General features: G+C 40.1%; 1 protein-coding gene across 1 annotated transcript in view; it reads left to right on the top strand.

Annotated features, from left to right (window-relative positions):
• eys (eyes shut homolog) overlaps positions 1-20,368 on the top strand; it is a 683,137-nt gene that overhangs the window by 73,136 nt on the left and 589,633 nt on the right. The window contains exons 6-7 of the mRNA XM_061958758.1: positions 9,211-9,325; positions 17,034-17,193. Of these exons, the coding sequence (XP_061814742.1) occupies positions 9,211-9,325; positions 17,034-17,193 (275 nt within the window). The remainder of the gene's footprint in view (positions 1-9,210; positions 9,326-17,033; positions 17,194-20,368) is intronic.

Below are 20,368 nucleotides of genomic sequence, written 5' to 3'. Positions count from 1 at the left end.
AAGATGATCTGTAAAACATAATCTATGCAACATTTTGACCAAAGAACCACCATTACATGTTATGTAGACCACAAGGAAGTGTTTTCCATTTAGAAAAAAATAATAATAAAATGACTCCTTTAATGTGCCCTATAATCCGGTGCGCCTAATATATGCAAAAAGATAAAAAATAGACCATTCATCGGCCGTTCGCCTTATAATCCGTTGCGCCCTATGGTCCGAAAAATACAAAAGAGAGTAGGCTACAGCTTGTCAGCAACACACTTTTATTACAATGCGACTATACTATATAAGTGTAACTTGGGTATTCTGGTGTAGTCAGTATACATCTTCAAGAGCAATACAATGTCTCCTCAATAATCGTATGGGTTACATTTCAGACCCAGAGTTTCATGAATATAATATGCTTTTAAAGTTTTATCAAGCCCTCCACACACTCTACACAGCTTCCACACACACTCAATCACTTCCTATCAGAGTTGCCCTTCCACATTCACAGATCAAGCACTGTGCGTAGAGCCCCACAATCCATGGGGGGGCCCTGTTTTGCATGAAAAAGCACACGTAATATGTAAATTAATGAATGACAGGGCACAAATGTTACCGCGAACGTATTCCGAGCCACTTCCTGCTCTGTCATTGATGAGAGTATAATGGCAAATTTACCCAAAAATTCCCACTGGCTCCCTTTGCACACAGTGACTGCTTGTCTTAGGATGCAGTAATACTGGGTTTGAAACCCAGTTGAGGATTGTTGATAAATGTATGTTAAAGTTGAGTTTGTTTTAGTACAAAACATGCATCAAAATTAATTTAAGTTTGATTAAAAAAGTATAAAAACTGTTTCGCATGAATTTAAAAAAATTGGACAAGATTGTGTAATGGGGTTGGGGTGGTTCCAAATTAAATTTGTTGAGGGGCCCAATTTATCCTGTGGTAGCCCTGATCCCAAAGCTCTTAAACTCTTCAGACACTCTTCAACGTATATCATTTTAACATGACAACTTAAATTGGTACTTTAACCTCAATGTACTCAATGGTACTTTAACCCTTGTGTAATGTTCATATTGTTGTTACTCAGCCAGCGTTTGTGGGTCTGATGGACCCGTTGCATTTTGTGGCTTTTAATGCCTCACAATCAAACACTTTCATATTAAAACACTGAACAGATGTTAACCTTATCCCAATAAACATATGTTCAGTATTTTAACACAAAAGTGGTTGATTGTGAGGCATTAAAAGCCACAAAATGCAACGGGTCCATCAGACCCACAAACGCTGGCTGAGTAACAACAATATGAACGTTGCACGGAAAATTTATCTGCCAGTTTCTGCATCCCACAGGGATTCTTCTTTTGTGTTTTTGCACCTGCGGTTCCCACACAAGGTTGCAACATTGTTTGTCAACACTTGTTCATGGTGCACATCATGCATTCAACCAATTGCAAGCGCTACATTGAACTCTTAACTGCAAAGATGAAGGTCAACTTGACTTAAGTTTTTGCATCTAACCGTTTTGTATTTTATTCATTGAGTGGATAATTTACAATGAAAAAAAAGTATTGCACGTCGATACTGCCGCCAACTGCTGCCAGCCACAAGAGGAGCAGCTGATTGCTTTCACCTGCCGTAATTGGTGTAGCGCCAGCCAATCCAAAGGTGCTTAAAGTCAGCTGACATGTCATCTTTAAACAGTGTGATGTGGGTTACACTTGAATTGCTTTCCAGTGGACACATTTAAAACAGCAGTTTTTTCATTAAATAAATGCCGCCATTTTTATATTTAGCGAACTGACCTTGCGGGCCGTGTTAAACCTGTTCGCGGGCCTGACACGGCCCACGGGCCGTACATTTGACACCCCTGCTGTAGTAAGTGAACTGCGAAGTGACGAGGGAACACTGTATGACTTTACTATTTACTGAAAGTGACTCAACACACCATCATTATTGTCTAAATAGCAAGTATCAAGGTCATTGTACCTTGCCTACAGCCAAACATGGTGGTGATAGCCTCATAGTCTACGTCTGCATGAGCGTTGCCAGTACTGGGGAGCTGTGGTTCGTTAATGGAAACATTAATGCCATGTACTTTGACATCCTGAAGCAGCGCTTGATTGCCTCCTTCTGGAAAATAGGCCACACGGCAATTTTCCAACATTAAAATAACCTCAAAAACACCTCCAAATTGTAATTAATTATGCTTTCCAAGCTGTACACTGGCTACTTCATATTATTATCTCCTGACGAGGTGTAACAAAATAAATGTAGTTATGAATGTAACTTAACTGTCGTGTGAACAAATAAAATGCACGCAGGCATTGAAATTGTTCTTCACCACAATGAGACATTCTTCTTAAAGATTACAATGTTTTTCTAGATTATAGTCATTGTGTGGATTACATTCTTCTTGTAGATTGCATTCTTCCATACTCTTTCTTCTCATGCGCGGTGGATACTTATCATCAAACTGAAACCTTATTTTAAACACAGGCAGCCTATTGTATATGGCGATTAATAGTGTCCTGTTGTGCTGTTGAATAATGTGTTTTTACACAAAAAAGTTTCTTTTTGTTTCTTTCTTTTTGTTGCTGACTAGATTTTGTGATTCACGAGGAAGAACACACATGTTGATCAGACTCGTCTTAAAACATTGATAACCACTTTCCCATTAGTGACAGCAAATAGTTTTTGTATTAATCTACAAAAGAGAATTTAAGATCAATTAAAAAAACAAAAACACAATATTAAATTCCAATTGTTGGGTGTAAATATTTAGGATATGTTTTAATTGAAATTCAGCATTATTGATAATTGTTATGCTTGATTATATATCAAAGCCACACACTGATTGATCTTCTTATGACGTAGCAAAGAGAGCATTATTATGTCTGTATACAATATTTGTGTTTTTTTTTTTTTTTAATAATTGATTGTGTTTCCATTTACCTGTTTATGTCAATATCTTAAAGGGGACCTGCACTTTTTGGGGGAATTTTTACAATCCTAATGTGAGACTATAACTCATTTATTTCATTTTTGTGTACGTTCCAAATAGTAAAACAACTGTTAACAAGAGGCGGCTAACAATATAGGTAATGGGATTAATCTATTCCGCATTTAAAGCCCTCTTAAAAAAACGTCCAAAAACCACCAACTATGCTCCCTTTACATGCTGTGACCTGCATATTAACCAAGCTACGTTAACATTGTTATTGTAGGAGCTAACACAGAGGAACTACTTTTAATAACACAGAGCCTTGTTCACAGAGACACCTACACTGCTCATCGGGGCCACTAGCAAGAGGTAACCTAGCGATTGAGCTACTACAGCTAAATTGCCTCTGAGTATGAAAATGTTAATGCAAGATTAAAATCCATGCCTTGCAACTGTTTTATAGGAGCCAAGATTTTGGTCAACTTTGTAATATGAAAAATTATTAGGATTTCAATATAGATTGATCTGCTTAGCACACTGATTTTAAAACTTGTAGCTCATCCTCCTTATATTCAGACTCAAAAATATAAGGTTCCGGATCATGATTTGTCCCAAAGTAGTCGTCACTGGCTCTCACAAAGTCTGCCATGATTGGTGGTAGCTGTTTTTGTTCGCTGCTATGCGCTCTGTGAAAGCATTGCACCCAGGAAAGAATGAATGCTTAGAATGATCACAATACTGTACATATTACATGTTATCATGAATTTGCCTATTACGACATTACAAAAATACACACAGCATGTATTTGGAGTTGTTTGTATGTTATTTGGAGGGCTATAAGGGTATAATAGGTCAATCCCCATTACCCGCTTTGTGAACCGCCTCTTGTTAGATGTTTTTCACTATTTAGAACATACAAATAAGAGAACAACATGTGTGTTCCTGCTTACATATAAATTGTGAATAATGGGCACAAGTGCAGTTCTCCTATAAAGTGTCCATCTCCTGAATATTTCCCAAACAATCTCCGCAAGACTTTCACAGGAAAATGTATAGGAAACTATATGTTATCGTTTGATAACCCCACACATATCATTTCCGTGGGACATATTTAAATGTCTATGATCCAAAGCACATTATTCACACCGCTGCATTTTGTCCTTTGTTAATTTTTTCCTCAAAATTTTGCAGACAATACCACATAATGACAATGTAAACATTTTTTTTTTTTTTTTTTTCTAATTGCAAATGTATTACAACTAAAACACTCACATGTACATGTACATAAGCATTGCCTTTGCTCAATACATTGTTGGTGCACCTTTGACGGCAAATACAGCCTCAAGTCTGTAATCAGTCAGATTATTGTCCATACGCAGCCAGCAGTGTTGTAACTACATCTAAATCACTAATCCTTGTCTCCATGGTGACAATTATAGTACATTTTTGTCAAGCATCAACCCTGTAGGACGGGTGTTAACTGTACATGCATCCCTGCACACTACATTGAATGTATTATGAACAGGTTTATAATTAACAAAGCCAAGACAAAATATCACTTCGTCAACTGATTAACCATCAAGTACAAACATCTTGATATTGAACACACTGCACACAAGTGAATGGAGCACATACTTAGTCCACAGCCATACATGTCACACTAAGGGTGGCCGTATGAACAACACCAACACTGTCATAAATATGTGCCATATAGTGAAAACCCACTAAACAACAACGACAAACACATTTTGGGAGAATATTTGCACCGCAACATAACATAAACACTACAGAACAAATTCCCAGAATTACCTGCAGCACCAACTCTTCCGGGATGCTACAATATAAGCAAACACCATTGGTGGATCTATACCTAACATCCACTGTAATGATACCAAGTACAATAGTGTATCTAGTCGATACTACTATAATTACATCAGTATTTTTTAGCATCAGTATATTTTTTTTTTTTTAATTAACATTATGTTTATAGACTCAGGAAATATGTCCCTAGACACATGAGGACTTTGAATATGACCAATGTATGATCCTGTAACTACTTGGTATCGGAATGATACCCAAATTTGTGGTATCATCCAAAACTAATGTAAAGTATCAAACAACAGAAGAATAAGTGATTATTACATTTTAACAGAAGTGTAGACAGAACATGTTAAAAGAGAAAAAGTAAGCAGATATTAACAGTAAATGAACAAGTAGATTAATAATTTATTTTCTACCATTTGTCCTTAATAATGTTGACAAAATAATAGAATGATAAATGACACAATATGTCCTGCATATTTCAGCAGCTAAATTAGGAGTCTTTGTTTGTTTACTTAATACCGTATTTTCCGCACTATAAGGCGCACCTAAAAACCACAAATGTTCTCAAAAGCTGACAGTGCGCCTTATAATCCGGTGCGCCTTATATATGGGTTAATATTAATATTAATTTTCATAAAGTTTCGGTCTCGCAACTACGGTAAACAGCCGCCATCTTTTTTCCCCGTAGAAGAAGAAGAAGCGCGCGGTGCATGCTGGGATATGTGACGTTTCATTTCCATTTGTGTGTTTATGTAAAGACCCCAAAATGGCTCCTATTAAGTGTGTTGTCTGTCTAATTATAAATAATGCAGACGAGGCGTGTTAACTGAGTTCTCAACGTTTACTCACAGCGTGCTCATAACCACATTCTAACTGCCAGCATACAACAACGCTTCTCAGGGCTACCGCGCATGCTCGTCACTATCGTTGCATGCTGGGTAGTGTAGTTGTTATATTTGCTAGCTCATAACATCACATTAAGAGACACGCTTACGCGCTTAATTCAATACTCGCTGTCATTCCGGGTGGATTGACAAAAGACCTCCAGCCGCTAGATATTGGTGTCAACAGGGCATTCGAAGCTAGACTGCTAACTGCGTGGGAACAGTGGATGACAGAAGGCGAACACACGTGACGTTCACCAAGACAGGGAGACAGCGCCAGACGACATACGCCACTATCTGCCAGTGGATCGTAAATGCCTGGGCTGATTCAGTCTCATCTGTGGTCCGAGCTTTCAGGAAGGCAGGAATTGTCACTGAACTAATAAACGGCAACGACTCTGACTCCATTAATGACGACTTCGACGAGACGGAGCCGGCCATGTTGGATGCCGTATTCGCTCAACTGTTTAATTCGGACACTGAAGGAGAAGAATTCGAGGGATTTGTGAATGAGCTATAACTTCATAAAGTGAGCTTTACATTTTTATTTAGTGTGTTGTGTTGTGTGACATTAACGTTTGAGCAACGTTGAGTTATTGATATATTGTTATTGCTCTGCACTATTTCACGTGTTACTATATTGTGATTGCACGTTTGACTTACGTAACACGAGTAAATCAGCTGTTTATTCATTTTGGGAGTGAACGGAGTTGTCAGAACGCTGGTTTGTTATCTATTAATAAAGTTTGACTGACCTATCTGACTGTTTTGTTGAGATAGGTGCGCCTTATAATCCGGTGCGCCTTATATATGAACAAAGTTTTGAAATATGCCATTCATTGAAGATGCGCCTTATAATCCGATGCGCCTTATAGTGCGGAAAATATAGTAATAAAAGACAAGTTGTCTTGTATGTTCACTATTTTATTTAAGGACAAACTTGTAATAAGAAACATATGTTTAAAGTCCCTTAAGATTTTTTGTTAAAATAAAGCCAATAATGACATTTTTTGTGGTGCCCTTTATTTAGAAAAGTACCGAAAACTACAGAAAAGTACTGAGATACATTTTGTTACCGGTACCAACATATTGGTATCGTTACAACACAACATCCCACACCAAACAAGAATGACAAACCCATTTCGGGAGAACATCCGCAGAGTAACACAACATAAACACAACAGCACAAATACCCAAAACCCTTTGCAGCACTAACTCTTCTGGGGTGTTGTGCCGGATAATGCACCCCCGGTGCTATTTAAAAAAGTTATTTAATAAGAAGCCAAAAGTGCAAAAACAATAATGTTAGTGTTGGAGGAGTTGTGAATGAATGAAATATGAAATCCGTGCTGCAGTCTGCAGGTGTACCTAATGTTGTGGCCCAGCAGCGACTGCAGCACAGATTTCATATTTCATTCATTCACAACTCCTCCAACACGAACATTATTGTTTTTGCACTTTTGGCTTCTTATTAAATAACTTTTTTAAATAGATTCAATCTTGCACGTGGAAACTTTAAGTGTGGGCTTTAGTTGATATAACACTCCCGTCAGGGGGTGCATTCTACGCCGGGGGCGCATTATCCGACACAACACCGGGACGCCACAAGGTGTGTGTATGTGTGTGGGGCGGCGGGGTTTGGAGGTAGCGGGGGTGTATATTCTAGCGTCCCGGAAGAGTTAGTGCTGCAAAGGGTTCTGGGTATTTGTTCTGTTGTGTTTATGTTGTGTTACTGTGCGGATGTTCTCCCAAAATGTGTTTGTCATTCTTGTTTGGTGTGGATTCACATTGTGGCGTATATTTCTAACAATGTTAAAGTTGCTTATACGGCCACTCTCAGTGTAAACTGTATCGCTGTTGATGAAGTATGCGTTGCATTTACGTATGTGTGCGTACAGAAGCCGCTCATATCTTGTGACTGGGCGGGCACGTTGTTAGAAGGGATGAAAAGCGGACGTGACGTCAGCTCGTAGAGGACGTTAAAAGCAGTGCCTGTAAGGCACACCCCCAAGACTGTGGAATATGAGATATAATGACTGATGAACACCTTCGTTCGATAATGAGGGATGCCTCAGCTCAAAGCCTGAGCCCCTACATTAATGAACTAGCATCCAAGAAAAGATGGCAAGTATCTGGCTTTGGCACATCAGATTAGATCAGTGTGTTGCAAACTAAACAGTTTAAAGTCCTGAATGGTTGGTTTATTCATTATTTTATTTCCAAATGTATTAGCCTGTGGAAAAAGTTAATGTTGATATTTAACTCAGAAGGCTGCAAATAGAAAAGAGGCATTCAATTTTTATTTAAACTGTATTTGCCATTTGTCACCGATTCTGTTCATAACTTTTATGGACATAATTTCTAGGCGCAGTCAAGGCGTTGAGGGGATCTGGTTTGGTGGCTGCAGGATTAGGTCTCTGCTTTTTGCAGATGATGTGGTCCTGATGGCTTCATCTGGCCAGGATCTTCAGCTCTCACTGGATCGGTTCGCAGCCGAGTCTGAAGCGACTGGGATGAGAATCAGCACCTCCAAGTCCGAGTCCATGGTTCTCGCCCGGAAAAGGGTGGAGTGCCATCTCCGGGTTTGGGAGGAGATCTTGCCCCAAGTGGAGGAGTTCAAGTACCTCGGAGTCTTGTTCACGAGTGAGGGAAGAGTGGATCGTGAGATCGACAGGCGGATCGGTGCGGCGTCTTCAGTAATGCGGACGCTGTATCGATCCGTTGTGGTGAAGAAGGAGCTGAGCCGGAAGGCAAAGCTCTCAATTTACCGGTCGATCTACGTTCCCATCCTCACCTATGGTCATGAGCTTTGGGTTATGACCGAAAGGACAAGATCACTGGCACAAGCGGCTGAAATGAGTTTCCTCCGCCGGGTGGTAGGGCTCTCCCTTAGAGATAGGGTGAGAAGCTCTGCCATCCGGGGGGAGCTCAAAGTAAAGCCGCTGCTCCTCCACATCGAGAGAAGCCAGATGAGGTGGTTCGGGCATCTGGTCAGGATGCCACCCGAACGCTTCCCTAGGGAGGTGTTTAGGGCACGTCCGACCGGTAGGAGGCCGCGGGGAAGACCCAGGACACGTTGGGAAGACTATGTCTCCCGGCTGGCCTGGGAACGCCTCGGGGTCCCACAGGAAGAGCTGGACGAAGTGGCTGGGGAGAGGGAAGTCTGTGCTTCCCTGCTTAGGCTGCTGCCCCCGCGACCCGACCTCGGATAAGCGGAAGAAGATGGATGGATGGATGGATGGATTTGCCATTGATATTTTTTAATTATTATTATTATTATTTGAATCTCGATTTTGCATGTCACTATAAAGTTATATAAGCCTTGCTTGTTCAATATTTAATGCAAAACTTGTTTGGGTCCCTATCAAAAAGGTTAATTTGTTCAACCTTGGCCCGCGGCTTTGTTCACTTTTAAATTTTGGCCCACTGTATATTTGAGTTTGACACCCCTGCGCTATAGGAACTGCAAACTGTTCTAAACGTATCAAAAATTAGCAAAGAAATGTATGCATCTAAAAATATGGCTGGAGGTGAATTGATCTAATGACACTGACCTCCTCCCAACAGATGCCCGCGGGCGTTTTCCGGGAAGAATTGTGAAGAAGTAATTGACTACTGCCGGCTGCTCAATATCAACTGCCTAAATGAGGGATTGTGTTTGAGTGTAATTGGCGGATATCAGGTGAGTAATTCAATGTCTCGGTCATAATCAAATACTCTGACTCCCCATAAATATGTCTCATGTTGCCACCTGCGAGGATCACGTGATCTCCTTTAATAGGACATTGATTAGTTTTATAGTGACAGATGCTTCAAATTAGCTGTGGACAATTGTGTAATTTTTTGCTTAATATGAAGTGTTAATGCATGATTTCCTGGCGCTTTTAACACACCGAATAAGACATCTGCATGTCACATGCTTATGCAAAAAGTCGTTCCGTCTTTGAAATGTTTTCCCCAAAAAAAGTCTGTCATTAATTGGAGCAAGGAAGCAGAATGGTGCGATCTGTCTGCAGATAGCACTAATCTAATTCCAGACCATTAATCACTCGATGTAATAGCTTTGCTCAGACAAGACAGCTTCTGGTTTAATTTGCCTCTCTTTGCTCACTTGTCACAAACATCTGTATTTTTACGACACATTGAGACTCCTTTGTGATGCCCCTTAGCTCCTAATTATTGTCAGTCTTGTTGCATTAGACCTTTGAGAGAATTAAATACAACCTCTGCTTTGTTTTGGTGAGCTCTTCAACATAGAGATCAGAGATATTAAGGGAGTAAGCTCAGTGGATTCATGTTGAGGCATTCTTCAGGTTGTTTTTATAGCAGCCCTCAATAATGTGCACAGAATAAACACATTTCCACAAAATAGGATTGTTGTTAATACATCAATTTAATCTAATTTAACACTTAGTTTAGGCAAACATATGTGATGTGTATATATACTTATATATATATATATATATATATATATATATATATATATATATATATATATATATATATATATATATATATATATATATAGTTGTGGTCAAAAATGTACATACACTTGTGAAGGACATAATGTCATGGCTGTCTTGAGTTTCCAATACTTTCTACAACTCTTATTTTTTGTGATAGAGTGATTGGAGCACATACTTGTTGGTCACAAAAAAAATTCATGAAGTTTGGTTCTTTTATGAATTTATTATGTGTCTACTGGAAATGTGCTGGGTCAAAAGTATACATACAGCAATGTTAATATTTGGTTACATGTCCCTTGGCAAGTTTCACTGCAATAAGGCGCTTTTGGTAGCCATCCACAAGCTTCTGGTTGAATTGCTGACCACTCGTCTTGACAAAATTGGTGCAGTTTAGCTAAATTTGTTGGTTTTCTGACATGGACTTGTTTCTTCAGCATTGTCCACACGTTTAAGTCAGGACTTTGGGAAGGCCATGCTAAAATTTTCATTCTAGCCTGATTTAGTCATTCTGTTACCACTTTTGACGTGTGTTTGGGGTCATTGTCCCGTTGGAACACCTAATTGTGCCCAAGACCCAACCTCCGGGCTGATGATTTTAGGTTGTCCTGAAGAATTTGGAGATAATCCTCCTTTTTCATTGTCCCATTTACTCTCTGTAAAGCACCAGTTCCATTGGCAGCAAAACAGGCCCAGAGCACAATACTACCACCACCATGCTTGACGGTAGGGACGTTGGGACTTTTTTTTAATGCCACTTCTCTGGAAAAAAAGGTGTGTATGTGTTTTGTGAAGCGGAGTTAGGATGCAATGTTATCATTATAAATTGTTTATGAACGCCGGAGAATTGGAAGCAGCAAATAATCTTTAACTTAATGTTATGTAGACTCACCAGCTGATGGCATCAAAAATAAAATGCGTCTTCTTTACTTTCTCTCAGGTGTAGCATAGAAACATGTTAAATCCACACATTATCGTTTTAGCGGTGTGAAATAAAACTTCTGCATCTCACAAGCATCTGATTGGTTCTCCTTCGTAACTCATGTCATTGGATATGTTCAAAACTTCTCCCACAAAATTACATATGATTGGGTTTTGTTTCTGTCAACATTTCATCTTGTTTTTATTTGCGGACAAAAATGTCCGTTAATTGTGTTATTGTCTTAATCAACGTGCATTTTGTTTTGATTCATTATCGTCCTATTCTCGTCAGCAAAAAGTAGGTTGGTGACGATAACTAAGATGAAGATTATTAGTTAAAAAAAAAAGAACAATCAATCAATCAATCAATGTTTATTTATATAGCCCTAAATCACAAGTGTCTCAAAGGGCTGCACAAGCCACGACGACATCCTCGGTACAGAGCCCACATAAGGGCAAGGAAAAACTCACCCCAGTGGGACGTCGATGTGAATGACTATGAGAAACCTTGGAGAGGACCGCATATGTGGGTAACCCCCCCCCCCCCCCCCCCCCCCCCCCTCTAGGGGAGACCGAATGCAATGGATGTCGAGTGGGTCTGACATAATTTTGTGAGAGTTCAGTCCATAGTGGATCCAACATAATAGTGAGAGTCCAGTCCATAGTGGGGCCAGCAGGACACCATCCCGAACGGATACGAGTCAGCAGCGCAGAGATGTTCCCAACCGATGCGCAGGCGAGCGGTCCACCCCGGGTCCCGACTCTGGACAGCCAGCACTTCATCCATGGCCACCGGACCTGTGCCCCCCCCCCCTCTACAAATAAACTTGCCTTACCTATTTTGCCCAGGACTGATGTAAAGGGAATTTTCTTACATTGTTCAAATGAACTGGAATATAACTGGAAAACATTGATATCTTGTACAAAATAAGGAAAACACAAATTACGAGGTTTTTCCCAAATGCCAATAAGAAAAATTAACGGTTATAGACTGTTTATACCTCAATGAATGATGAACAAACCCATTTCTGATGGCATTCTCATAACGTACCTGGTTAGACAAACATAAGATTACACAAGACAAGGCTCAACACAACTCTCTTTAAAGACATACAAGCATGATTGTGTTTTTTGTAGTTCATTAGCCGTACTAAGAATTTGGAAATAAATTCCATTGCACATTCTGATATGCACTTTGACTTTTATGAAGCATAGCATGTTCTATTCCCTTGGAAAAAGGGTTAGCATGGCACTTTTCCAACATGATAAGGAGTCCAAACACACTTACAAAATGACAAGTGCCTTGTTGAGGAAGAGAAAAGTGAAGGTGATGGATCGGCCGAGTATGTCTCCAGACCTGAACACAATTGAACACCTGAGGCAAGAGCTGACAAACATCCACCGGCTCCATCAGTGATGTCGTGTGGAAGAAGATTCTAGTAACAACACTGCTAGATAACAATGGTTCTTCCACTACTGCAAATGTTAACACTCGTTTGGACGTGCACACTTTGAAGTATACGCAAGTGTGTTGTCAGTTTCAGTATATAGACAATAATTGCTGTGTGTTGACTTATTGTTTGTACAGCTGAAGGCTGCTGCCGCTAGGCGACATCATACGCAAATACGGTGTTAGCTTTCACTGTTATGCTGATGACACCCAACTCTACATGCCCCTAAAGCTGACCAACACGCCGGATTGTAGTCAGCTGGAGGCGTGTCTTAATGAAATTAAACAATGGATGTCCGCTAACTTCTTGCAACTCAACGCCAAGAAAACGGAAATGCTGATTATCGGCCGTGCTAAACACCGACATTTATTTAATAATACCACCTTAACATTTGACAGCCAAACAATTACACAAGGCGAATCAGTAAAGAATCTGGGTATTATCTTCGACCCAACTCTCTCCTTTGAGTCAAACATTAAGAGTGTTACTAAAACGGCCTTCTTTCATCTCTGTAATATCGCTAAAATTCGTTCTATTTTATCCACTAGCGACACTGAGATCATTATTCATGCGTTCGTTACGTCTCGTCTCGATTACTGTAACGTATTATTTTCAGGTGTCCCTATGTCTAGCATTAAAAGATTACAGTTGGTACAAAATGCGGCTGCTAGACTTAAAGTGCATTACAGGAACAAAAAGACCAACATCAAAATATTAAATCGTAATTAAAAAAAATCTGAAAATACACGCATCATAAAAACAATCATAATTGATTAAAATTACAATCAATCAAATACTGTAGATACAATATGTTCAGTTGTCATATGTTCAATTAAATAATAAGTGTTATCAGACTGGATATGGACATTGCCAATGTTGAGGCCCGTCTCACATCTTCAGAAAGACTATTCCAGATTTTAGGAGCATAAAACACCCAGTTTCACCATGTTTTGCTCCTGACTCTAGCCACTTGCAGAAGACCTCTCCCAGGGGTTCTCAGAGCTCGTACTTGTCAGAGATGTACAAGACCATGAAAAGACTTCTACACAAGGAGAGTTGTTTTAAAGTCTATTCTCTGAGCCAGTGCAGTGAAATGAACACTGGACTATTATGATCATACTGCCTGGTTCCAGTCAGGACTCGAGTAGCAGCATTTTGGATGTACTGCAGCTGCTTTACAGCTCATTTAAAAAGCCCAGTGAGAAAGCCAGTACACTAGTCTAACCTGCTGGGGGGAAAAGGCATGGATTAGTCTTTTTAAGTCTGATTTAGACATTATTCCTCTGATTTTTCAGATGATAAAAAGATGCTGATGTTATTGACTTAATGTGGCTGTTAAAGTTAAAGTCTGAGTCCATTATTACCCCTGAATTACTAACCTGATTAGTAGGTTTCAGAGAGGGGGTCTGAAGGTGACTAATAATAGTCTATCTTTGTTTCTTTGGGCCAATGATTTCTGTCTTGTCTGAGTTTAGCTGAAGAAAACTAGGGTATACACCACCTTCCGCCCGTGTGCAGCTGGGCTAGGCTCCAGCACCCCCGCAACCCTATAAGGGACAAGCGATAGAAAATGAATGGATGGACACTGATTGGTTCAATGCAGCTCTAGACGATTCGACGCCCCAGGCGAGAGTAAACCATCCAGCCCAGCCCTAGAGAAAAAAGCCTGTATGCAACATGACATCGTTAGCAATTATTTAGTTAACATGTAAAGACAACAAAAATGCAATCTAAAGAAAAATATAAACCATTTGAGTAATTTCTATGAGAATAAAATAATAACTTAACCAAGCAAAGTGCAAATGACATGGGGGAATACATGAGCCACGTTCTCTTAATTGTCTCTCTGTTCACTGAATGTCTGTGGAAGTAGGGGTGATGGAAACTTCTTCCATCATCTCTTTCAGGGAATGTGAAGTCTGAGTTTACCTCATAAGGTCCTGGGCTAAGTCATTCAGTTATTGGTGTGTCTGTTTTGTCAGTGACAGGAGTGAAATGCACCAGCTCCAGTTGACTAGCTGGCCGCTGAGTAGCTACTATGGCCAATTACGGCCTGTGAAGCCCGCTAAACGTTTCTAAATTATCTATTTTAAACCTTCAACATCGAAACTTTGAATGTCAGTACCGTTTTCAAATTACCATAACTTTTGAACTGTCAAATATTCCAACAATTGCAATCTGCACTTTTGAGTGATAGACAGGTTGTTACAGTAATCATAGTGACTATGTCACAGCAGCTCCAGGTAGACAAGGCACAAAGCAGAGTGGGCGGGGTTTGTTCAAGCCTGAAACACGGGTATCAGGGACAGACGCGGAAGCAGATTTTTACAAGAACGTTAAAAGTTTATCAATCAATCACAGTTTATTTATATAGCCCTTAATCACAAGTGTTCCAAAGGGTTGCACAAGCCACAACGACATCTTCGGCTCAGATCTCAATTCGGGGCAAGAAAAAACTCAACCCAATGGGATACAACGAGAAACCTTGGAGGGGAGCGCAAATGTGGGGACGCCCCCCACTGGGCGACCGGTGCAATGGACGTCGAGTGTATCTACTTAATAGTGTGGGAGTCCAGTCCATAGTGGGGCCAGCAGGGTATCATTGATTGATTGATTGAGACTTTTATTAGTAGGTTGCACAGTGAAGTACATATTCCGTACAATTGACCACTAAATGGTAACACCCGAATAAGTTTTTCAACTTGTTTAAGTCGGGGTTCACTTAAATTGATTCATGATACAGATATATATTATCATATATACTATCATCATAATACAGTCATCACACAAGATAATCATCAGGGTATATACATTGAATTATTTACAATCCGGGGTGTGTGTGTGGAGGGGGGTTAGGTTTGGTTGTTATCATCAGTCATCAACAATTGAGAACAGAGAAATGGATATTGAAACAGTGTAGGTCTGACTTGGTAGGATATGTATAGCAAGTAGTGGACATAGAGAGAGAGAGAGAGAGAGAGAGATCAGAAGGCATAAGAAAAAGTATCTACATTTGATTGTTTACATTTGATTCTTAACAATCCGGGGAGGGTGTTAGTTTAGGGTTGAAGTTGCCTGGAGGTGTACTTTTAGTGCGGTTTTGAAGGAGGATAGGGATGCCCTTTCTTTTTATACTAGTTGGGAGCGCATTCCACATTGATGTGGCATAGAAAGAGAATGAGTTAAGACCTTTGTTAGATCGGAATTTGGGTTTAATGTGGTTAGTGGAGCTCCCCCTGGTGTTGTGGTTATGGCGGTCATTTACATAAAGGAAGTAGTTTGACATGTACTTCGGTATCAGGGAGGTGTAGCGGATTTTATAGACTAGGCTCAGTGCAAGTTGTTTTACTCTGTCCTCCACCCTGAGCCAGCCCACTTTGGAGAAGTGGGTAGGAGTGAGGTGGGATCTGGGGTGGAGGTCTAAAAGTAATCTGACTAGCTTGTTCTGGGATGTTTGGCGTTTAGATTTGAGGGTTTTGGAGGTGCTAGGGTACCAGGAGGTGCATGCGTAATTGAAAAAGGGTTGAACGAGAGTTCCCGCTAGAATCCTCATGGTGCTTTTGTTGACCAGAGAGGAGATTCTATAGAGAAATCTAATTCGTTGGTTGACCTTTCTGATTACCTTGGTTGCCATTTTATCACAGGAAAGATTATCATCTTGAGTGGAGACAAGTCAGAAGCGCAGCGACATCCCCAACCGATGCACAGATGAGTGGTCCACCCCGCGTCCCGACTTTGAACAGCTCGCATCTCATCTGTGGTCCTAATAACTTCTCCACGCAGGATAGGGGGGCAGAGCAGAAAAGAGACGGCAAATCAACTGGTCTAAAAGGGGGCTCTATTTAAAGGCTAGAATATACAAATTAGTTTCAAGATGGATTTTAAATGCTTCTACTGAGGTAGCATCTCTAACTGTTACCGGGTGGGCATTCCAGAGTACTGGAGCCCAAATAGAAAACGCTCTATAGCCCGAAGACTGTTTTTGGGCTCTGGGAATCACTAATAAGCCGGAGTTCGTAGAGCGCAGACTTCTTGCCGGGACATATGGTACAACATAATGAGCAAGATAGGATGGAGCTAGACCGTTTAGTATTTTATAGGTAAGTAGTAAAACCTTAAAGTCGCATCTGAAGTGCACAGGAAGCCAGTGCAGGTGAGCCAGTATAGGCCTAATATGATCAAACATTCTTGTTCTTGTCAAAAGTCTAGCAGTTCTGCAGAAAAGTGATATTATATCATATTGTGGGTGTTGATGGTGTTGGAGTATAGCCAGGTTTATGTCTACAGTTTTGTCACTTGAGAATATATATTGTAATGTCAATAAATGTTCAAATGTGAAGTTGTACTGACTTTAGTGACATATTGAGTATGTGTCCTATGATTAAAAAGTCCCCACAATCCTATTCCCCACATGGTTGCAAACCATATGACTTTGGATGCCCCCATAAACTCATCAGGATTAGCATGAGTTTTGCTGTCATCATTTATAATGATAAATGAAAAGCTCCATACAATATGTCAAATTATGTTTTTCCATCATTGTTTCTGTTTGCAGTGTAGCTGTACCCCAGGATGGATGGGAGAGTTTTGTCAATACGTGAGCGATGCCTGCCTGATAAAACCCAACAGATGTTTGAACGGCGCCACATGCATTACAACTAGCCAGCCGCAGTCCCCTCCGCAATACAAGTGCCGGTGTGCAAATGGATTCACAGGTGAGACTGCTGTCAAAGAAAATTGGTAAATGGTGGTAGAAAGGGAAATGTGATTGATTTTGAATGTTTTACACTAGCTGTGGAGCAATCAATCAATCAATCAATCAATGTTTATTTATATAGCCCTAAATCACAAGTGTCTCAATGGGCTGCACAAGCCACAACGACATCCTCGGTACAGAGTCCACATTAGGGCAAGGAAAAACTCTCATCTTGTGGGACGTCGATGTGAATGAATATGAGAAACCTTGGAGAGTACCGCATATGTGGGTAACCCCGCCCTCTAGGGGAGACCAAAAGCAATGGATGTCGAGTGGGTCTGACATAATATTGTGAAAGTCCAGTCCATAGTGGATCCAACATATCAGCGAAAGCAACAGGTATGGATAAACAAAAGGTGCACTAGACAAAGAGTGGTCATGCTAATTATGTTCTGAACATTCGTAAGGGGGGTCGGAATTACATTTCAAAGTGAGCAGTTTGTGCAAATAAAATGAGCAGTGTGTCAGCATATGCTTGTGTTATTAGCTTGCATGCATGCTTTTTCATTAGTTAGCATTATATTTGAGTCAGAGCACATAAAAAGGCATCACTCTAAAAGGATAATGCCCTGGTATTTAACTGGCAAGCAGTTTGTGGTTTACCCTGCCTCTTAGCTGAAGTTACTAGTGTGTTAAAGTCAGCCTATCTGACCCATGACACTTGTGAGGATAAGCAGTATAGACAAGTAGAAGAGGCAATTCCTGAAGGAATTGCGTGTGAATGCTCCGATGCTGAAGTTGAACTGAAATTGACCTACTCGGTGGGCTAGTGGTTAGAGTGTCCGCCCTGAGATCGGTAGGCTGTGAGTTCAAACCCCGGCAGAGTCATACCAAAGACTATAAAAATGGGACCCATTACCTCCCTGCTTGGCACTCAGCATCAAAGGTTGGAATTGGGGGTTAAATCACCAAAAATGATTCCCGGGCGCGGTCACTACTGCTGCCCACTGCTCCCCTCACCTCCCAGGAGGTGAACAAGGGGATGGGTGAAATGCAGAGTACACATTTCACCACACCTAGTGTGTGTGTGACAATCATTGGTACTTTAACTTTAAATGCTGACAGAATGTAGTATGAATGTAAGAATAGTTTGAATGTAGAAATGGTTTGAATGTTGAAATGGTTTAAACGCTGAAATGGTTTGAATGTTGGAATGGTTTGAATGTTGAAGAGTTAGAATTTCCAGGAAAACCGGAATTTGGTTTGGAACTTGGGAAAGTTTTAGTTTGAATGTCCAGGATGAGTGGAATGTGTTGAAGGTGGAATGGTTTGATTTGGTTGAAAAATGGACAAGTAATTTTGAACGGGGAAAATGCAAAAAAAAAAAAGAAGAAGAAGGAATTATGGGAAATCCGGGATTTTTTTTTTTATTGTTGAAGTAGAGCACACACATCCTGAACAGGCTGAATATTTAGAAGTTGGAACAGTTTGAATCAGATGAAAAATGTTTGAATTGTGGAACTTTGAAAAATGCCCCAATGATTTCAATGGGAATTTCAGAAAAAATGTTCAGGAAAAGCGGGAAATGTTTTGAAAATGGTAAAAAAAAAAAACTTTAATGGTTTGGAATGAGTTGAAATGGTTGGTGTTGAAATGTTTCGAATCGGTCGAGAAATGTTGATGTAGTAACATGTTGAATTGAGAAATGGTACTACGGAATTTTGGGAAAACCGGGAATTTTTCCAGTTCTAAAAACAACGTTTGTTTTTTTCCTGATTAAGAAGAATGTTTGGAAATGTGGAAGGGTGGAAATAGGTCTTTTGAAAAGTAGGAATTCTGGAAAATCCTGGAATTTTCTTTTAACTTGGAAAAATGATAGTTTGAATTTCCAGAATGGTGGAATGTTGAAGTTGGAATGGTTTGAATAGAAGAGGGAATTCTTGAAGGAATTGCGTGTGGATGCTCCAATGGTGAAGTTGAACTGAAATGACACAATGTAGGATGAATGTAAAAATGGTTTAAATGTTGAATTCGTTTAAAAACTTGAATGTTGGAATGGTTTGAATGTTGAAAAGTTAGGATTTCCAGGAAAACGGGAATTGGAACTTTGGAAAGTGTTAGTTCGAATGTCCAGGATGAGTGGAATGTGTTAATGTTGGAATAGTTTGAATTAGGGATGTCCGATAATATCAGACTGCCAATATTATTGGCCGATAAATGCTTTAATATGTAATATCAGAAATTATCGGTATCGGTTTCAAAATGATCAGTATTGGCTTCAAAAAGTTAAATGTATGACTTTTTAAAACGCCGCTGTGTACACGGACGTAGGGAGAAGTACTGAGCGCCAATAAACCTTAAAGGCACTTCCTTTGCGTACCGGCCCAGTCACTCAATATCAACGGCTTTTCACACAAACAAGTGAATGCAAGGCATACTTGATCAACAGCCATACAGGTCACACTGAGGGTGGCCGTATAAACAACTTTAACACTGTTACAAATATGCGCCACACTGTGAACCCACACCAAACAAGAATGACAAACACATTTCGGGAGAACATCCGCACCGTAACACAACAATAAACACAACAGAACAAATACACAGAACCCCTTGCAGCACTAACTTTTCCGGGACGCTACAATATACACCCCCCGCTACCCCCCCACCTCAACCTCCTCATGCTCTCTCAGGGAGAACATGTCCCATATTCCAAGCTGCTGTTTTGAGGCATGTTAAAAAAAAAATGCACTTTGTGACTTCAATAATAAATATGGCAGTGCCATGTTGGCATTTTTTTCCATAACTTGAGTTGATTTATTTTGGAAAACCTTGTAAAATTGTTTAATGCATCCAGTGGGGCATCACAACAAAATTAGGCATAATAATGTGTTAATTCCACGACTGTATATATCGGTATCGGTTGATATCGGAATCGGTAATTAAGAGTTGGACAATATCGGAATATCGGATATCGGCAAAAAAGCCATTATCGGACATCTCTAGTTTGAATAGGTTGAAAAATGTGGGAATTGTGCAACTTGGAAATATGTCCCATTCATTTCAATGGGAACTTCCTGGAAATTTGGAAATTTTGGGAAAAGCGGGATTTTTTTAAATAGGTTTAAATTGTTGAAGTAGTAAATAGTATTGGGGAATTTCGGCAAAAGCAGGACTTTTTTAGAAATGCTAAA

This window comes from Nerophis lumbriciformis, linkage group LG02 (genome assembly GCF_033978685.3).
Source record: "Nerophis lumbriciformis linkage group LG02, RoL_Nlum_v2.1, whole genome shotgun sequence".
Classification (NCBI taxonomy): domain Eukaryota; kingdom Metazoa; phylum Chordata; class Actinopteri; order Syngnathiformes; family Syngnathidae; genus Nerophis; species Nerophis lumbriciformis.
Note: the sequence above shows the minus strand (reverse complement) of the source record. Positions and strands in the feature narration are given on the sequence as shown.